We start from the raw sequence: 18,568 nt of genomic DNA, 5'->3' as shown, positions 1-18,568 counted from the left end.
CAGAACTGTTTGCAAGGTTCAGTGACATGAATTTGCAGTTGCAAGGAAATGAAGTTTAAACAAATTTAAGGGGAGGAGCTTTGGCTCAGTGGTAGAGCATCTGCTTGGCGTGTAGATGGTCCCAGGTTCAATCCCCGGCATCTCCAGTTAAAGGGACCAGGAAAGTAGGTGATGTGAAAGACTTCAGCCTGAGGCCTTGGAAAACCGCTGCAGGATTGAGTAGACAATACTGACTTTGATGGACCAAGCGTCTGATTCAGTATAAGGCAGCTGGGTACCCAAGGTTGGGTAGAAAGAAAATATATATATATGTATGTTTTCAGGTTGGGTTTTATTCCCCTCTTTTTTCTTCCATCAGCATAAGGCAGCTTCATGTGTTCATGTGTTCAAGTCAATCTTTTAAAGGCAAAATCTATTGTCTCTACATTTATTTCAAAGTTAACACTCTTCAAACGTAATATAGGTCATTGTGAACTATACCAATTTCTGAGCCTGCCTGAGCTAGAAGAGAAAGGTGGGATACAAGATCATGATCAGCAAGTTTTTTGTGATCATTTGGATATGCTTCATGAAGACATGTCTGAGAAATTTGAGGATATTTTTTGAAGGAAATTCCAGACTGGGTGATAAATCCATTTTCAGATATTGAGGAAGTTGGGGTAGTGGGGGGGAGAACCAGTTGTGCTACAAAATGACATTGGGCTGAAGCCAAAGTTTAAGAAATTGTACTAAGAGTTTTGGTTATAGAAGGAAATGTCTGATCGCGATCCTGCTCTATGCACAGTTATTAAGAAGCTCTTTGTTGCATTCCAACATCATATTTGGTGGAACGTGGTTTTAGTGTGGTTATATGACTTCTCTCCAAGCAAAGAAATCAACTCCAGATTACTAGATGTGGTAATTTAAGACTTCTGCTAAGTGACTTTAAACCAAACATTGGGAACCTGGCATCCCTTCATCAAGTGGTTACTAAATGTGGTATCTAAAATTCTTGCTAAATGACTATTAGACTTTGAAAAGCTGGTATCACTGGATCACATTCATCAATTTTGTTGAATAAATTACAACATTTTAATTGGATTTTGAATACATGAGAAATAAATTGTCACTCTTCTGAATTCTATTGTTATCTTCCTTAGTGGATCATACAAACTGCTATTCTGAATAATGCTTTTTGATAGGGTAGGATAGACGCACTGGGGATAAATTTATGGAACCAAGGAGGCAGTGGCACAAAAATGTTTGGGAACTACTGATACAGAGGATTTCTCTCTGAAACTTCTGGCATACTTCAGATTCAGAAGATGTATAGAGAAACCAAAAAAAGGACTTCTTGCAACATATAAGCAACTGATGAAATTCATTGTCATAGTATGTCGTGATGGTGTCTAGCATAGGGAAAAAACTTATAAATTGCATTGAGCCATAATAATTAAAAACAATGTTCATGTTCAGATGTTTAGATTTACAAATGCACCAGTAATGAGTAGAGTTCTGAGGTAATAGAATGGATTGTTCAAATTTTAAAATTCTTTTCTATGTAAAACATTTTACCTGCAATTGAAAAAAAAAACCTAAGAGAGGATTCAAGTTTTTTTTTAATCATAGAGGAGCTGTAAAAATGGTATCTTCTACCTGCAGTCCAAAGTGGGACAGTGCACTAGCACCTTTGTTACCTCTACAGGAAAGCTATGGGCAAATAACAATGAAACTATAACTGACTGCTAGCATAATTCCCTGGCAGTGGATGAATAGAAATCAGCAAATTACATGACTCTTACATGGGCTAATTCAGCGAGATAATAGTTAACTGTTATTCTGAGTCCATGACAGGGTTTTCAAGCTCAGTTTCTTAGTTTATTTTATTTCACAAAATTTATGCTCTATGACACGTAGGACAGAATATGATAGTAAGATAACCATAATTTAAACTGCAGTGAAATAGGTATTATGAGTATAGTCAATAATATTAGCAAAATAAGGGTCAGTGTATTATTCAGGATATGGTAGAGGTGGTGGCTGTACTGGACAAGGATCAAGATGTGATGTTTATTTTCTTATTTTCTTTATTTCTTTATTTTCTTACTTCCCCGCCCTTCCCCTTTTCTGTATCCTGATAAAAACTCGATTAAAAAAATTATGCTCTGCCTTTCTGCCCTCTTAAGGGGCAACAAAGTGCCTAAAAATTAAAACATACATAATAAAACCACATCTAAAAAACATTAAAACCAACACGCACAAAATTAAAATCAGAGCAAAAATACGCACAAAACATAAAAACAACAATTAAAACACAGTTAAAATATAATGCACCATGAAGAAGAATGCATTGACTTAGTACTGGAAATTAATTCCATTCCCCCCCACCCTAATTTACAAATTAGCACAAAAATTCCCAAATCAAACTGCACTCAATCTAAACAATCTACAGGAAAAGAACTTGACAACGTTCTTCTGCTTGAAATCCCCACTATTCAATCAATGCAAATACAGTGGTGGCTTGGATTTTAGTGGACAAATGAACAGTACAATCCTAAGGGGGGCGGGGGGGGGGAAGGCCTCTGGAGGCAGTGTGACCCCTGTGCAGGCTTTAAGTGCCATTTGGGCTGTCTGAATGGGCACTAACACCAGTGCTGGGCTACTTACAGTGGCACCAGGGAGAGGTGCAGCAGCGCGAGTTGTGGGCACCAGTGCAGCCTCGGCAGAAGTGCTCCTCTGATACAGAGTCTCACACCACCGCTAAAGGGGATGTTCCCGGGACGGGGCTGACATTAGTCAGTTCCCTAAGCCCTTTCGCCTCAGGATCACCCATTTTTACCAGCGTTAACTTGCACCAGAAAAAATGGTGGCGTAGCCCCATAGAACAGCACACAGCAGTTCCTCAGGGGTTTGGGGAATCTGCCTATGTGGCTTGCTTGCCTCAGCGCAGCAAACCGATCAGGAGGCAGCCCAGCTGTACTGTGGCTGCGCCATTCCCAGCCGTGTCAAAACTACCCCCCTTTGGATTGCGCTATAAAGTAATAAAATACTATGACTAGGCTTGCCAGGCCCCGTAGATCCACTGGCAAGAGCTTTCCAGGGACTTGGCTGCGACACGCGCACACCCCCCTGCGTGACGTGGAGGCTCTAGAAATCTCGGCCAAAACTCTGTGGTTTCCACAGAGTTTTATTCAAGATTGCCAGAGCGTCCACGTCATTTTCGGGTAAAATCGAAAGGGCTGTGGACGCACCACGCAGGCAGCATGCACGCGGTGCCCATCGGCCATCAGTTGGCCGGCGGGCAGCCTGGTGGATCGGCAGGATTTTACCCGCCACCACCGGGCACTTGGCAACCCTAACTATGACTGAAACTTGTTTTGCTATTCACAACCATAATTCTTAAATAATCAGTGTACTGAAATAACTGCAATCCGCTGCATGTTTACTATGATTTGTAATTCAATGTTTATGCCTAGAAAACCATACCGAACAGGTCCAAATCCCAGAGGGATATTAACTTCATTTTAATTAAGAAGGGAACTACCACATGGGCTGAACCACGCGTTCTTGCACAGAACAAGGGTGTCAAGCAACACACACTACCAGCATGTCATTCTAGAACATTCACCAGTCACTCCCTTTGTTCTGTGGGCAAGAAAAAAGTTGAAAAACAGGTAAGTTTACTCACTATGCATGTCTTGGCTTATTTTCCAGTTAATCTGAAAAGCCACAATTGAAATCTTATGCAAAAAAGGGGGGAGTTGTTTCTCCTTTACTCTTTACAGTAAGTATTACAGCACAAAAAGATAATCAGGTTTTAAAAATTAAGGCAAAATTGCTTTTTCAATTCAACAGTGCAAAATATCCAGTGGCACTCTTACTGCTTTCCTTCCTGTTTCATGCAATATCTACAGTCCATTGGCAGTAATCTTTTTAAGCTTCTGAGAGTTAATCATGTGGTAACTGGTGCTGTCCAGTTTGAGCCGCTAATCTTGTAAGCAGTAAAATAATTAATAACCACAAATGTGCAGAAGGCACCTCCCTTTGTATATATTCAAAGAACATACTGAGTCTTTCCAGACTCTCTCTTTTAGCATGATATCTACACAGCTGTTATTCATTTGTTGCACAGGATCCAGACATCTTTATTCCAAATAGCACATTCATAGGGAGAAATCACTTCTTCTCAACACTCAAAACAGCAATACTCTGCTTCTGAAAAAAAATGTAAAATCCCCTTATTTACTGCCATGTGGTTGGGTGAATCTCATGGACATTTACCGAAGGTGCCCATAATATCAGCAGGGTCTTGCGTGTTTATGTTATTATAGTTAATCAAATACATAAATAGTGATATTTATAATAACTAGAAGGATGGTGTGAAACTTTTTTTTTTTAACTAATGCATTGTTTTTATTGACTATGTTATTACTGGTTTTATCAGTGTGAGTTGCTTATAGATATGAGTCTACAAATTTAAAATGGCAAACCAAGGTTTCTTCACCACTTCACCACCATATCCATGATAAAAATGGCCTTGGGAAAGCTAAAAGATGGCCAGTCCACACCACCTCCTCAACTAATCAATGACATTTACTGAGTTGCTTTGCCCTTATGGCTAATGGCATGAAAATGGATAATCAGTCTATGACTGAAATGTGTAAACAAAAAAAATCCCTACATGTTCAAGGTAGGTATTGTGTTTTAATGGTGTATGGTGAGGAGCCATGGCTCAGTGCTAGAGCATCTGCTTTGCATGCAGAAGATACCAGGTTCAATCCCTGGCATTTTCATTGAAAAGGATCAGGTAGTAAATGATGTAACAGATGCCTTCCCTGGTATTCTGGAAAGCTACTGCCAGTGGTAGTACGAGTATCCCTTATCCAGACTGCTTGGGTCCAGAAGTGGTCCATATTTCGGATCTTTCCGTATTTTGGAATATTTCAGAATTTTTGCATGTACATAATGAGATATCTTGGGGATGGGACCCAAGTCTAAACAAGAAATTCATTTATGTTTTATATGCATTTTAGATATACTTCATACACATAGCCTGAATGTAATTTTCAACAATACTTTAATAATTTTGTGTACATTGAACCATCAATGGCACTGCTTAGGGCCTGTGAGTAATTCCTGTATGCCAGCTCAAAAGGTCCGGTTTTTGGATCAGTCCGGCTAAGGGATACACAACCTGTAATACTGACCTTGTAGATCAATGGTCTGACTCAGTATAAGGCTTCAGATGTTCATATAGGAAGCATTAGAACACCAGCATGTGGATTCTTAGTGCACTGATGCTGCATTTACAGTGTTCTAATGCTGTGGTTGATGACCTAGTGTAAATACAATCCCAGCTGCATGTAACCCCACACAGCTAAATTTCTTTTACATACTCAGCATCACTTTTAAATCTGATCTCCGACTAAAGTTTTTTTTAAATATATGTTGTGCATTGCAAGTTCTTGATGCTTTTCAGAAGACACGTGCAAATTTCCTAATCAACGTATCCAATATTCTGAAGTTGTATATGGTCTAATGCAATACACCAAATTAAGGAAGTACAAAAACCAAGTCAATACCATCAAACATTGAAAAAGCCTTAATAATACCTTGGCACATTTCTCTCAGTTTTGTAAAAATTATAATTCATTTTAAGAACCAAACAGAAAGAGGGACAGAGATTCAAATATTTAAGGTTCATATGCAGTGCCTTACCACAACCTAATACGGTTAATAACCTCAATTTCAGCCCAGTTATTGAAAGTATAATAAATCTGACATACATATGTCAGCAAATTGGAGAAATTATTTATCTCTTGGATATGCAGGACTAGATTTTAGTTCTGTAGATCCTGGACTGTATCCATGGTTTTTCAAATCAAAAATGACTTCTGGTATTGGTAAAACCTAGCATAAACTGAAGAGTATATGCAGTGCATTGACTTAGCTAGATCTTTGATACATTTTTCATATAAATTTCATGCAATATTCTTATTTGTTTAGTGCTCAGTGAACTTGGGGACTTTGTCAGGGGATAGCCCTTCCCCATCCCGCACTTACCAATCTGGGACACCATGTCGGTGACCTCTCCCCAGGCCACCGACACTGGAGCCACTGAGGAACACAGCTCTATGGCTCATGGCAATAGAAGGAGTGAGGCAGGCCAGCCACTGAGGAACACAGCTCTATGGCTCATGGCAATAGAAGGAGAGAGGCAGGCCAGCCTGAAACTGTGGGAAAGCATGGTGGGGTTGTCTGTAGTGGGGGAGGTGAGGTGGGAAAAAGAGGAGGCCATGCCCAAGTACACCGTGGAGGATGGCTCAGTGGCCTGTGGTGACTCAGGTGGCGGTGCAATAGGGGGCCCACCTAAACACCATGTTGGAGGCAGGGGGTGGCCCTGGGACGGGGAAGGAGGGTGCTGGCAGCCTGCCACTCTTGTTGAGGCTGGGCAGGCACATGGCAGGCTGGGCCCAAGATTGGAGGAATGCGGCATTCTGGGAGAAGGGGGGAGATGCAGGAGGAATGGCCCTGCCCCTCTTGGGCCCAATAATGCCTAACGAGGAGCAGTTGAAAGCTTCCCTGGCCAATGCCTCATTGGCCTGGGACCCTGCCAGTCAGGAGGGCCCAACCCTGCCAGAGGGAGGATTAAAGAAGCCTGGGAATGCTCCTTCCCTAGGAGAGCTTTTTAAGGTTGAGTCAGGAGAGTGCTGGGGAGAAAGAACCAGGTCTCAGCTCAGAGCCAGGTCTCAACTCAGAGGCGCATGAGACTAACTCTCAGCTCCTTCTTGTGATCTGATGCACCGCAGGAGGCTCGATTGCAGAAATTCTGAAGGGCGCTGCAACCCCAGATACTGCCCTTGAACCATCAGAAAGACTCATTTCATGAATATTTTTGTCCCTGAGGTATTTTTCACAGCCACTGGTAAGAAGATTAATATGGCACTGCATATGAGTTACTGTGGGCAAAAGCCGCTGAGGGCTATCCTTCTTCTGACTGACCTCTATGGAAAATATGATGCCAGACTCAGAACTTTTAGTCTGATCCAGCATGGCTGCTCTTATGTTCTTATGGGAAAAAAACTTGGTTCTTTTAAAAAGAAAAAAGTAACTCCTATGATGTATCATTCCTAGTTTATAAAAACATCAAACAATTCTGGTAACAGAATTGTTGTTTGGCCAGTTTTATAAATACATTGGAATAGCTCATAATCTGTAGCAGAGGTTCCCAAATATTTTGAGTCATAGAGCACTTTTCAGGAGAGAAATTCATCACGGAGCACTAATTTTCACTTCACACCTGTATACTAAACCAAAAGTAGTATTTTATTTTCCAATCTCTTCACGAAGCACTAGGAGATGTTTCGTGGAGCACCAAGTACAGTTTGGGAACCACTGATCTATAGTACAACTGAATATTCTTGTGCAACCAGTCCTCAAAGACCATTAGACAACTCTTGAGAGGTAGTCTATCTACCTAGGCTTCTACTACTAATACTAAATCATTCCTTTTATTTGTACAGTTCTATAGATTTCTTCAGCATATAGAAAAACCATTATGAAACAGTATACTATTGTAAATAAGTAGTAGTATCATGGTACTTACTCTCCCATATCGGTTAGCATAGGATCCTGTAAGCAAGGAATGGAAAACGATGATCGTTTCATCCAAATCCCAAATGAATACTCTCTGTGAAAAGATAACCAAATCAATGGACCCCACTCTAAAGTCAGTAAGTGAAACAGAAAATACATGATCAATACACATAGCGAAAATTGTTCTAAAAGACATATTGCATTAAAGCTATGTTTTTATATTATTTTAGAAATATAATTAAGCATAATTTCATTAGAAGAATATAGCATATTAAAATTGTAGCAATTTTTTTTACTACAATACCTTTAAACGCATGAATACTTTATTTAATTACAAATAGGGACCATTGGAAAGACACAGAAAGAATTATTTATCCAGTGAGTGAGAAGATGTCTGGGTTGCTTAACACTATGTCCTGAGTACACTTGATATATGTTGCTTGGTCTTTCTGGAGTCCTCTTATGGTACCCCCATAATCTGGCATATATGAAGTCAATGGGGAGATATATATGGTGTCAGGAATGCCTTGGATTCCCCTCAATGGCCATTCTACTGAAAATGGCAGCATGGGAACCTTGGGAATTCCAGCAGCAGATCCCAAGAACTCTCAGGATGTTGGCTCAAAATTCATTTTGTGGTTCTTTCTGGCAGGCTGAAGGATAGCAAGTTATACTTGCTACCCATCAGCCAAGACAATCTGCCAGAGTGGTACAGGAGCATTAATATTGCACATCCCCAGAAGCGAGTAGTCATTTAAATCCATTATAGCTTGTCTCATCCCCCTCCCCTATTTATGTTCTCCACATTTACAAATTCATTTTCAGGAATAGAAATAGATTAGATGTTAAATATTTAGGGGAAATGGCATCAGGACTTTACAGCGATTGGGATGTGGCACTACCGTTTTCCATTTTCAGCTGTAAGGTATTTAAACCCTCAAGGGACATTAAGAAATTTTTGGTAGAGATTATGGTTCTTGGTTTCTGTAGCTCCTCTTTGTTTGTGTGTGGGGGAATCAGACAACTAGTGTGAAACAGCAGAACATATGGATAAGACTGACTATGCAATAGATTTAGGAAGATTCCCTTCTAAGTGAAATACCGTATTTTTCGCTCCATAAGACGCACTTTTTTCCTCCTCAAAAGTGAGGGGAAATGTCCATGCGTCTTATGGAGCGAATGCCGGCTGGGCACGTGTGCGTTGGGACAGCGCGAGCCAGTGTTCCCCATCCTGACGGCCAGCTGGGAGGAAGGCAGGGCCGCACAGAGCGAGCCGGCGCACATGCCCAGCCGGCTCTGTGCGGCCCCACCCGCCTCCCAGCTGGCCGTCGGGGCAGGGAACGCCGGCTCGCGCCATCCGGACGCGCACGCGCCCAGCCGGCTCTGTGTGCCCCGCCAGCTGGGAGGCTGGTGGGGCGCACAGAGCCGGCTGGGCATGTGTGCCGGCTCGCTCTGTGTGGCCCCACCCACCTCCCAGCTGGCCGTCGGGGCGGGGAATGCCGGCTCACGCCATCCCGACGCGCACGCGCCCAGCCAGCATTCGCTCCATAAGACAAGTTTTTAGAGGAGGAAAACAAGATTTTTTCTTGTTTACTCCTCTAAAAACTAGGTGTCTTATGGAAAGGTATGTCCTATGGAGCAAAAAATACGGTAAGTACAATTGTTATGCAGCTGCCTTATGTGAGAGATTAAATTAGAGCAGCTGTGTGTGGGTAATTTTAGAGGTAAAGAGAGAGATGTCAAATTTCCAGAAATTTTGAAGCCATGAGAAAAAACTGTTTTTTTCCTGTCGTCCCCCCGCCCCCAGAAAAAAACAGAAATTTTGGAGGAAATTGAAATAGATGCAATACTTACTGTCCTATCAAATCTAAACTAATTTTACTGCTTTAACAACATAAAATGAATAATTTATAACTTACTTTGCATATAAAATTGCAGTATTTAACATATTTATGGAATTTAACTTATAATGCCTTTCAGCCCATCCCTGAGCTCTGGGGCCGAAAGAGCTTATGAGGTGCAGAAGTGGCCACACTGGCATCTGGGCCCCCTGTACTGGCACCCGGGCCACATGCACCACCGAGAGAGGCATGGACGCCAGCATCAGGCCATCCTCCCAGCAGTGCCGTGGCAGCCCGGCCCAGGGACAAAGGCAAAACCTTGCACTGGTGTCTGTGTGCCGTCCTCCCAGGGGGCGTTCCTGGGCTGGAGCCACCTTTAGGCAGCCTCTTAAGCCCTTTTGGGCTGGGGTATGCCCCCTTTGTGCTTACCTCGAGATACATCACCTTTTTAGGTGGCGTATCCCTGTGGAACCGCTCCATTGGGTTCCATGGGGATACGCCACCTAAAAAGGTGTCAAAAGGGCAGGATTTTGGCTTCATTGGGGGAGGGGGCTGAATCCTCCTTTGGAGGCAGCACCGTGGCGCTGCCTCCAGCCACCAGTACAGCCTCTTCCCTCAGTAACGGGCTGTTAGTTATGTACAAGCAAAATTGCATACAGTCCCAATACTAGAGAGAAAACGTAAAGCCCCCTGTGCTACGTTAGCACATGTATCTTAATTTTTGCTATCTGGGTAGAGGGAGCTAAATTCTCAATGAAACCTCTAGTTTTCCTCTGAGGCTTTGGTGTGGTTTCTCCCCCACCTCCTTCTGATCTTTTTTCTCTCTCCTGTAAGGTAGGGCAATAAGCTACTTTTTACCCAGTCTGTGGGTGAATGTGTCACACAGTGGTTTGAGGGGAGGTGAAAAGGTCAACCACATCAGGTCAAAAGGGCAACAGAAGCCATACAACTGTTGAGAATCAATGAAAGCCCTTTATGTTCCCCTAATGAAGAGTATGTATCCTTCTAGTTGCAATACATCTTGAAGAGTTGTATATGGTCTAAAACACATGGTCCCTTAACCCACTTTCTTCCCCGTTCCAGCCAGGATAAAATTAACCCAGGCTGGGTGGTGGGGAACTGTACACATTACCTTGAATGATCTGGGATGAAACTGTGTGCTGATCCATCCATGAAAACAGAAAATGCGGGACACGCATACTTCCTGTTAAGTTTGCAACGCCCCCGCCCCCCTGGTGATCGGTCAGTTCAAATAAATATGAGAGAGAGAGAGAAAAAAGGTGAAGAGCTTGCGCGGGGAGGGGGAAGACTCAGCCCGTGTAATGTGTGCGCTCGTTCAGTTTATAACGGTTTGACTCGGGAATTGCAAAAACCGGGTTCGTTTGGCGTTGAGACAGGGCTGAGCCAACAGTAAATAAGGTACCATCCGTTCATGAAGATTTGATCCTGGGAGAAACAGGGAATAAACAGGGAAGTAAGTGGGCTAAGGGACCATGCATTTTAGACCTATGTCTACAGCATGCCCACCTTGCTTTTAAAAGCATTTCACTCATTCTAAAAGAAAAGGTATTTCGCAGAAATTCACAGGAATTTTTCAGCACTTCCCGAAATTTCTAATTTTTCCCTTGGAAAAATGGAGGGGAAGGCCTCATTAAAAAATGGTAAGAAGTATACACAAAAGAGTAGGAGTGGGAAGGAGTGGCATGGGTTTTAGCTGGGAATTATAATTTACTTTGTTTTTGTGGGCTTGCAGGTACTAGAATGTGCTTTTATTCATCAACTGGTTTTGGTATTTCGTAATCTCCCGAATCCTCTTTGGGAAGTTAGGATGATAAATAATACTGTATATACAATACCTCTAAGTCAGAGTCAGGTGGTGGTGAAGGATTATTGTTCCTTCTGCCTCGGCCACGTGATTTGCCATCTGAGCTGCGGCGCAACCTGTCTGCCTCTGAATCTTTAATGGGAGTCGTTGGACTGTGGATTGTACTGTACTCTGCTGCAGAAGAAAAAGTTGCTCATATTTTAATTGTAACTACTTGAATTTTATTACTAATAGTATGACTCACTGATATAAACACACAAAGTCTCAGAATTGTTTTGAAGTAACACATTACAATATACATCTAGTATTTTTAAAGCAGGAACACTAATTAATTCGTGGAAGCCAGAACTCTTCCTATTATATATAAACACAACTGGAAGAGTCAGGCATGCTCTTTGCTTCCTTTCATGTTTTGCTGTTGAAATCAAAGTGAGCCAGGGTGGTGTACTAGACAGAGTAATTGGTGTCTGAGTGAATCCTCGTTTATTCCAGAAGTTCTCAGTTTCCTTAGGCCAGTTACTCTCTAACCCGACTAACCTATCTTACAGGACTATTGTGAGGATAAAACTAAAAATCCTTATTAATGCTTCAATGAAAAATGGGGGGTTGAAACAACACAAATGGAGAAAAAGAGAATGGAGAAAAAGAAAAGCAATATTAGAGTCTCAGGCAAGAAGGAAATCTAATAGCAAGCTGGGAGCGGGGAAGAAAAGAGGGATTTTTATGTGTGAAAACCTATGTGTGTGCTGAATACCTCATTGGGGAAATGTGCAGGAAAACCACCACATTCCAACAAATCTTTGAAATACTACTATCTCTAATGTCTAAGCATAACAGAAATATGATAATCTCTCTCTTACACCCGCAGTACTTTATGGGACATCCTTAGGGTTGCCAGCTCCGGGTTGAGAAATTCCTGGAGATTTTGGGGGCAGAGCCAGAGGAGGGAAGGGTTTGGGTAGGGAAGGGAGCTCAGCAGGATATAACATAGAGCCCACCCTCCAAAGCAGGCCATTTTCTGCAGCGGAACTGATCTCTGTCATCTGGAAATCATTTGTACATTGGGGGGGGGGGCAACCTTAGTCCCTATCCCATCAATATGTTGTACCAAACTTGACAGTTTATCAGGTATAAGTATCATTAATTTTCAGTTGGAAAATTACAGCTTTTTACTCAACCTCCTCACAAAGTTAATATTTAAATATAAATCTATAAATGGGTTGCTTTGCATCTACATTCTGTATAAAGAAGTGCAACTTTCCCACCCCACTCCTCTCAAAGTATCCCAAAATATCCCTTGCAATGCTGCTCCTGGAGGACAAGGGAGCCCCTAGGAGCTAGGGTTGCCAATCTCCAGGTATTAGCTGGCAATCTCCTGCTATTACAACTGATCTCCAGCCGACAGAGAGCAGTTCACCTGGAGAAAATGGCCTCCTCAGGCTCTGCCCCAAAAACCTCCCGCCGGTGGCAAAGAGGGACCTGGCAACCCTACCAGGAGCACTAAGAGGGGGCACAGGAGGGCTGATTCAGGAGGAGGATGTAATTGCCCAACCTCTTGTGCATGCAGATCTTTTCAATGGTAGCCAACCCATTATATTTAAATACACGTCACACCACACCATGAGGAATATATAAACTTTAACAAAGGCTCATGACAAGGATTTATATCATTCCCTGCCCCGTCTAGAAAACTGGCAACACACATATCTGTAATTACTCTTGGAAAAGGAATTCTATATAATATTAGGGATTTTAGTGACAAAAATTGCACTGAATGCTAATGTTTAAAATTAGAATGAAATTATCTGCAAATCATCTTACAAATTACAGCTTTCATTTCTGAACAAACTAAATTGTCAGAGGTTGCCTTTCAGAGGTAGCCTTTTGATTGTTGCCTAATGTCAGAGATTGCCTTTTGATTGCCTTTTGGTTCTTCTCTGAATGTCTTCTGAGTCCTTGCCTAGCCATGCTTGGCTGACCCGTACAAGCGGTTAGGCTCCTGACATGAGTTAGGCCAGTGTTTGCATTTTTGCTTTGATGTTCACTTGCTCTGTTATTCCCACTCCCTGTCCATTCCCCCCTCCCTTGCCTTGGCCTTGAGCGGCTAACGAGCAGCACCGTGTTTAGGCTCCGTCTTCCTCCTTCCTGCCAAGCACCGTTATCTAGTCATTTCCCAGGCTGTTTGAAACTGCACCTGTGATGTAATCATGCTTTTAAGTTATGCCTAGTAGCCTGGCTCCTCATTAGCAGCTTTGAACCTGCAAGTTACCTTAGCTGTACCTGTTGCTTCTTCAATAAAGTTTACCTGCTTCTGACCTGACAGTCTGAGCGAGTGGCTTTTTGGGAATTGCCCAGGTTAGCTGGAGAACCTGACATTAAGCTGCTAATCCCTCTTACTCCGATCTCCGCTCCCATCCTAATGCACGGGTGGCTATGGCGGATGACAAGAACGAGGAGGACAAGACGGCGCTGGGTGAGCCCATCCTGACTCCAAGAAAGAGAAGCCAATGGGAGAGAAACCGGACGGGGCGGGCACGGGCGCCAAACCGCAAGTGTCCCGTCTCAGTACTTGGCTGGATTCCCCCCGCTCCTGGGCCCTGTCGGGGGTCATCACCATGCGGCAGAAGCCAGCGGTCTCGTTTGGAAGTTTGCTGGAGATGCGACCTGACGGGAGTCCCTCTTACGGCATGAGTGGGAAGAAGAACGTCGGCACCTGCAGTTTGAGAGGCAGGAGATGGCAGAACGAATGGGCGCCATGTACACCTTGATGCAAGACATGGAACGGGAATTGGATGACTTGCGGCAGAGACCGCCGCGGCCACAGCAGCCCGTGGGGGCTGGACAGCCCGTGGGGGCAGGGCAGCCCGTTGTACCTCTGCTGCCACCGGGGGACCATCCTGCTTAAGTCCCGCCGCACCGGCGGGAATTGAAGGTGACTTTCGATGGGTCGAGTGACCTGTTGTCTTATTTTCTGATCCAAGTGGGTGTTTTTATGCGGGAGCAGGGGGAAACTTTCACCTCTGACGAAAGCCGGGTTCAGTATGTTGCTTCGCTGCTGCAAGGAGAGGCCGCAGCGTGGATGGTGCAACAGTATGAACTATGCTCTTGTGTTTTGCGGAGTCTGGATGACTTCATGATTGCTCTCCGGAACCGGTTCGAAGACCCGCACCGGGGGGAGCAGGCCAAGACAGCTCTGCTGCAACTGCGCCAGGGGACTAAATTGGTGGTGCAATTGTTGACATGAAAGACTGCACATGGCAAGCAGATAGGAAAGATCTAAGTGACAGCCAGGTGATAGGTGGTGTCACATGACAGCTCGATGACTGAGCAGAAAAACTGGCTTGAACTGGACTGAGCTAGATGATCCTGGCAACTAGGCTGCCAACAGTTGATTGGCTGGGAGACTATGCCAGTTATGTATATAAGTGTTCTATGTGTGTATTTGGTTGTGGGTTGAGAGAAGTGGTTGCTTTGCGAAGCACTTTGACACAGTGAAATAAAATAGCACTTTTATATATGTGCTGGTCTCTGCGGTATTCACTTGCCTCTGGGGTGTCTGATACTTCTTCCAAACACCATCAGCAATATGCAAGCGAGTTTCAATTGCTTTCAAGTAAAATCCTGGACTGGAGCGAGGCCACCCGAGTACAATATTTCCGTGAAGGACTTAACCCCGAATTGCAGCACTGGGCCTTTATGTAGGGGAACCCTACATAAATGTAGGTGTCCAAGTGCGACTTCCATCAGCCGTCTATAACTTTCCTGGGTTATATTGTATCGCAACAGGGGCTTGAGATGGATCCCGAAAAGGTTCGGGCCGTGGTGGAGTGGGAAGCCCCCACTACGCGCAAGCAGCTACAGCAATTCCTCAGGTTTGCTAATTTTTATCGAAATTGTATTCCTGACTTTGCCCAAGTAGCCTTACCCCTCACCTCCCTACTACGAAGGAAAGGGAAGGGACCCGCAGCCACGTTGTCCTCCGCCCGGCTTCAGTGGTCTCTCGAATGCAAACAGGCATTTGATATGCTCAAACAGTTGTTCACATCTGAACCAGTGCTTCAGCATCCAGACTGTGAAAGACCCTTTATCGTACAAGTGGACACTTCCGATGTTGCTATGGGGGGGGGGTCTATTACAAAAGGATGAAAAGGGACATTTAAAGCCGTGGGCTTACTGCTCTGAGAAGTTTTCACAAGCTGAAATTAACTGGGCTATTTGGGAAAAAGAGGCGGCTGCAGTGAAACATGCTCTCACGATCTGGAGACATTTTCTTGAGGGGGTTGAGGTGCCCTTTGAGGTCTGGACTGATCACAAAAATCTGGAGGCGCTTAAAGGTTCCAGTGGCGCAATTTTGGAGGGCCTTCCTGAAATTAATGGGGGTGGAACAAGGTTTGCCGTCAGCCTACCACCCTCAACCGGATGGACAAACTGAAAGAGTCAATGCTGTGATAGAATGTTATTTATGGTGTTATGTGAATTACCATCAAGACAACTGGGTTGATTTGTTACCTTTTGCTGAATATGCTTACAATAATGCTCCCCATTCGTCCACAGGGTTCAGCCCCTTTTGGGTAGTATATGGCAGGGAATTTGGTCCTTTTGGAAACGTATCCCTGTCCCCAGAGGTGGGGTGGGGGAGATGCATCTGGAAGTGTCTAAAATTCTCGACTCCAAACTGAAACGGGGAGTTGTTTTATTTGGTTCGGTGGAAACATCTGGGACCGGCCCATGATGAGTGGGTGGCAGCCCCTCATGTTGCAGCTCCTTGGCTGGTTCGTGAGTTTCACAGTGCCTACCCTTTAAAACCCCAACCGAGTTCGGATGGAGGAGGGGGGTCTTAAGGGGGGCAGAATGTCAGAGGTTGCCTTTGAGAAGTAGCCTTTTGATTGTTGCCTAATGTCAGAGATTGCCTTTCGATTGCCTTTTGGTTCTTCACTGAATGTCTTCTGAGTCCTTGCCTAGCCATGCTTGGGCTGACCCGTACAAGCGGTTAGGCTCCTGACATGAGTTAGGCCAGTGTTTGCATTTTTGCTTTGATGTTCACTTGCTCTGTTATTCCCACTCCCTGTCCATTCCCCCCTCCCTTGCCTTGGCCTTGAGCGGCCAACGAGCAGCACCGTATTTAGGCTCCGTCTTCCTCCTTCCTGCCAAGCACCGTTATCTAGTCATTTCCCAGGCCGTTTGAAACTGCACCTGTGATGTAATCATGCTTTTAAGTTATGCCTAGTAGCCTGGCTCCTCATTAGCAGCTTTGAACCTGCAAGTTACCTTAGCTGTACCTGTTGCTTCTTCAATAAAGTTTACCTGCTTCTGACCTGACAGTCTGAGCGAGTGGCTTTTTGGGAATTGCCCAGGTTGGCTGTTCAAATGACTGTACTTCCAAAGCTTGTTTTCCAAAATCTCCCAACAGGCAAAACTGGAAGGATCTTGAACTGTAACACACAATGACCTTCCAAGGAAAGCAGTAGTGATACTTCTTTGCACATGCTGTTCTACATGGACAATGGAGAACAGAAAGCATGCAAAGCCAACTTGGAAATACAATTAAGCAACTGATCCCAGTTAAGCACACACAGCGATTCTCCTATGCCTATAGAAGCTGCCTGATACACAAAAATTAAATTCTGAAGCTTTTAGCAGCAGAAAGATAAATGTTAAGGAAAGCTTTATGTCAGTTTGAAAGCACAAAAGCGTGCAAGCGTGGGGAAAAAGAAGGAGTCCAAGTCTAACTATGGGCCCAGGAGAGCAATCAGGGACATAGTCTGATGTTCTATTGTCATTAACGGCTCGCAGACCAACCAAGAGTACATGCAAGCAGTAGCTCCTCCCCTGCCCTTTATCCATATTTGCAAAGAAGCCAAACATTCAGACTCTACAACTTTAAGTGACATCATTATCCAGGCAGATCATAGGACTAGAGAAAACACTGTGTTTACTATACAGTGCATATTTGTTCTGGTGTATTAAAATATCAGCCTCTTCAAACAGAAAAATGCAGACATTGCCTGAGGGCAGCACTTTTTAAAAATCACATGCACCCGGGCCCAATCCAAGCCCATGATGTCATGGGGGTGGAGGTTAAGACTCATGCCATTTTTCCAGTCTGAAATGGTCCTGGAAACAGCTATTTCCCCTCTAGAGGTAAACATACAGGTTCTGATGCAGGTCTTATGTGTTTGAATACATTGGCTCCCCGGCCTGTATCCATTTCAGCTTGGGAAAATGGCTAGGAGAAGGCTTCAACTTCCCCTCTGATCTAAATTGGATCCCTGCATGTGGAATTTTATAAAACTCCCAATGTCACATGTAGTGAGTCCTGAGAGACTGTTTTCTAGATCCTCATGGTCTAATCCAGGGCTTCTTAAACTTTTCCCACTTGCGTCTCCTTTTCGCCCGAGAAATATTTACATGACCCCGGGTATATAGGTATATAAAATAGGTATACAAATCAAACATTTACTGATAATAACTCAAAGAAATTTATTTTAAAACAATTCTTGGTTATACATATAATTTTACCATTTAATGTTGCCAAATTTTTCGCAACCCCCACATTCAGTTACACGACCCCATATGGGGTCGTGACCCACAGTTTAAGAAGCTTTGATCTAAACTATGCTGTAGCAAAGAAGAATGCGACTTCCCCACATGCAGTTAAGGTAGAAAAGGGTGCTTACACTGAATGCCTGAAACATTTCCTGGTGCTAGTAGTGACTTTTCTGTGGGTCATGTTAACACTAAACCTAGAATTTCTCTAGCCCTATTCTATTTTGCATATAGATTCCAAAACAAAGAATATGAAAAAGATATTTTATCTAATTAATATCACTGTGGCTATTATTAAAAACAAAGTTGATAAAATGAAATGGATACTTTCCAAATATTCTTGACTTCTCAAAAAAGGCTTTGCCCTAAATATTCAAATGTGCCATGAAATGCTCCTGTTAATCAAATGAAAAGGAATTTTACATGCCAAAGCTTCAGAAGTAGAAGTGGTACTTAACATAAACATAAAAGCTGTAGACTACAGAATGTGACTAAATGGTTTGCATGAAGGGGTTACCAGGTTTAATCCCTAGCATCAAAGGAATTTATGGCCAGACTAGACATGATGTTTTGCAACGAATCATGTTCCCCCAGACCTGACTCACTTTCCCCACAGCCAATAGGCAGCTGTGGATTAAAGCAGTATTCCATGCCCATGCAGCTCCAAAATGGGGCAAATGACACCCCTTGGGACATTTTGGTTTGGGAAAACAGGATGGCGGGGGAAGCAAAAGCCCCTCCTCCTCCTCCTCTACAATGTCCTTATTGCTGCTGTGTGGAA

General features: G+C 43.6%; 1 protein-coding gene across 1 annotated transcript in view; it reads right to left on the bottom strand.

Moving 5' to 3' along the window:
• EYA1 (EYA transcriptional coactivator and phosphatase 1) overlaps positions 1–18,568 on the bottom strand; it is a 106,254-nt gene that overhangs the window by 53,043 nt on the left and 34,643 nt on the right. Inside the window, exons 10-11 of the mRNA XM_056854234.1 lie at positions 11,273–11,415; positions 7,586–7,669 (exon numbers count right to left, since the gene is read on the bottom strand). Coding sequence (XP_056710212.1) covers positions 7,586–7,669; positions 11,273–11,415 — 227 coding nt within the window. The remainder of the gene's footprint in view (positions 1–7,585; positions 7,670–11,272; positions 11,416–18,568) is intronic.

Source organism: Euleptes europaea, chromosome 8 (genome assembly GCF_029931775.1).
Source record: "Euleptes europaea isolate rEulEur1 chromosome 8, rEulEur1.hap1, whole genome shotgun sequence".
Taxonomy (NCBI): domain Eukaryota; kingdom Metazoa; phylum Chordata; class Lepidosauria; order Squamata; family Sphaerodactylidae; genus Euleptes; species Euleptes europaea.
This window is presented reverse-complemented; position numbering and strand designations above follow the sequence as displayed.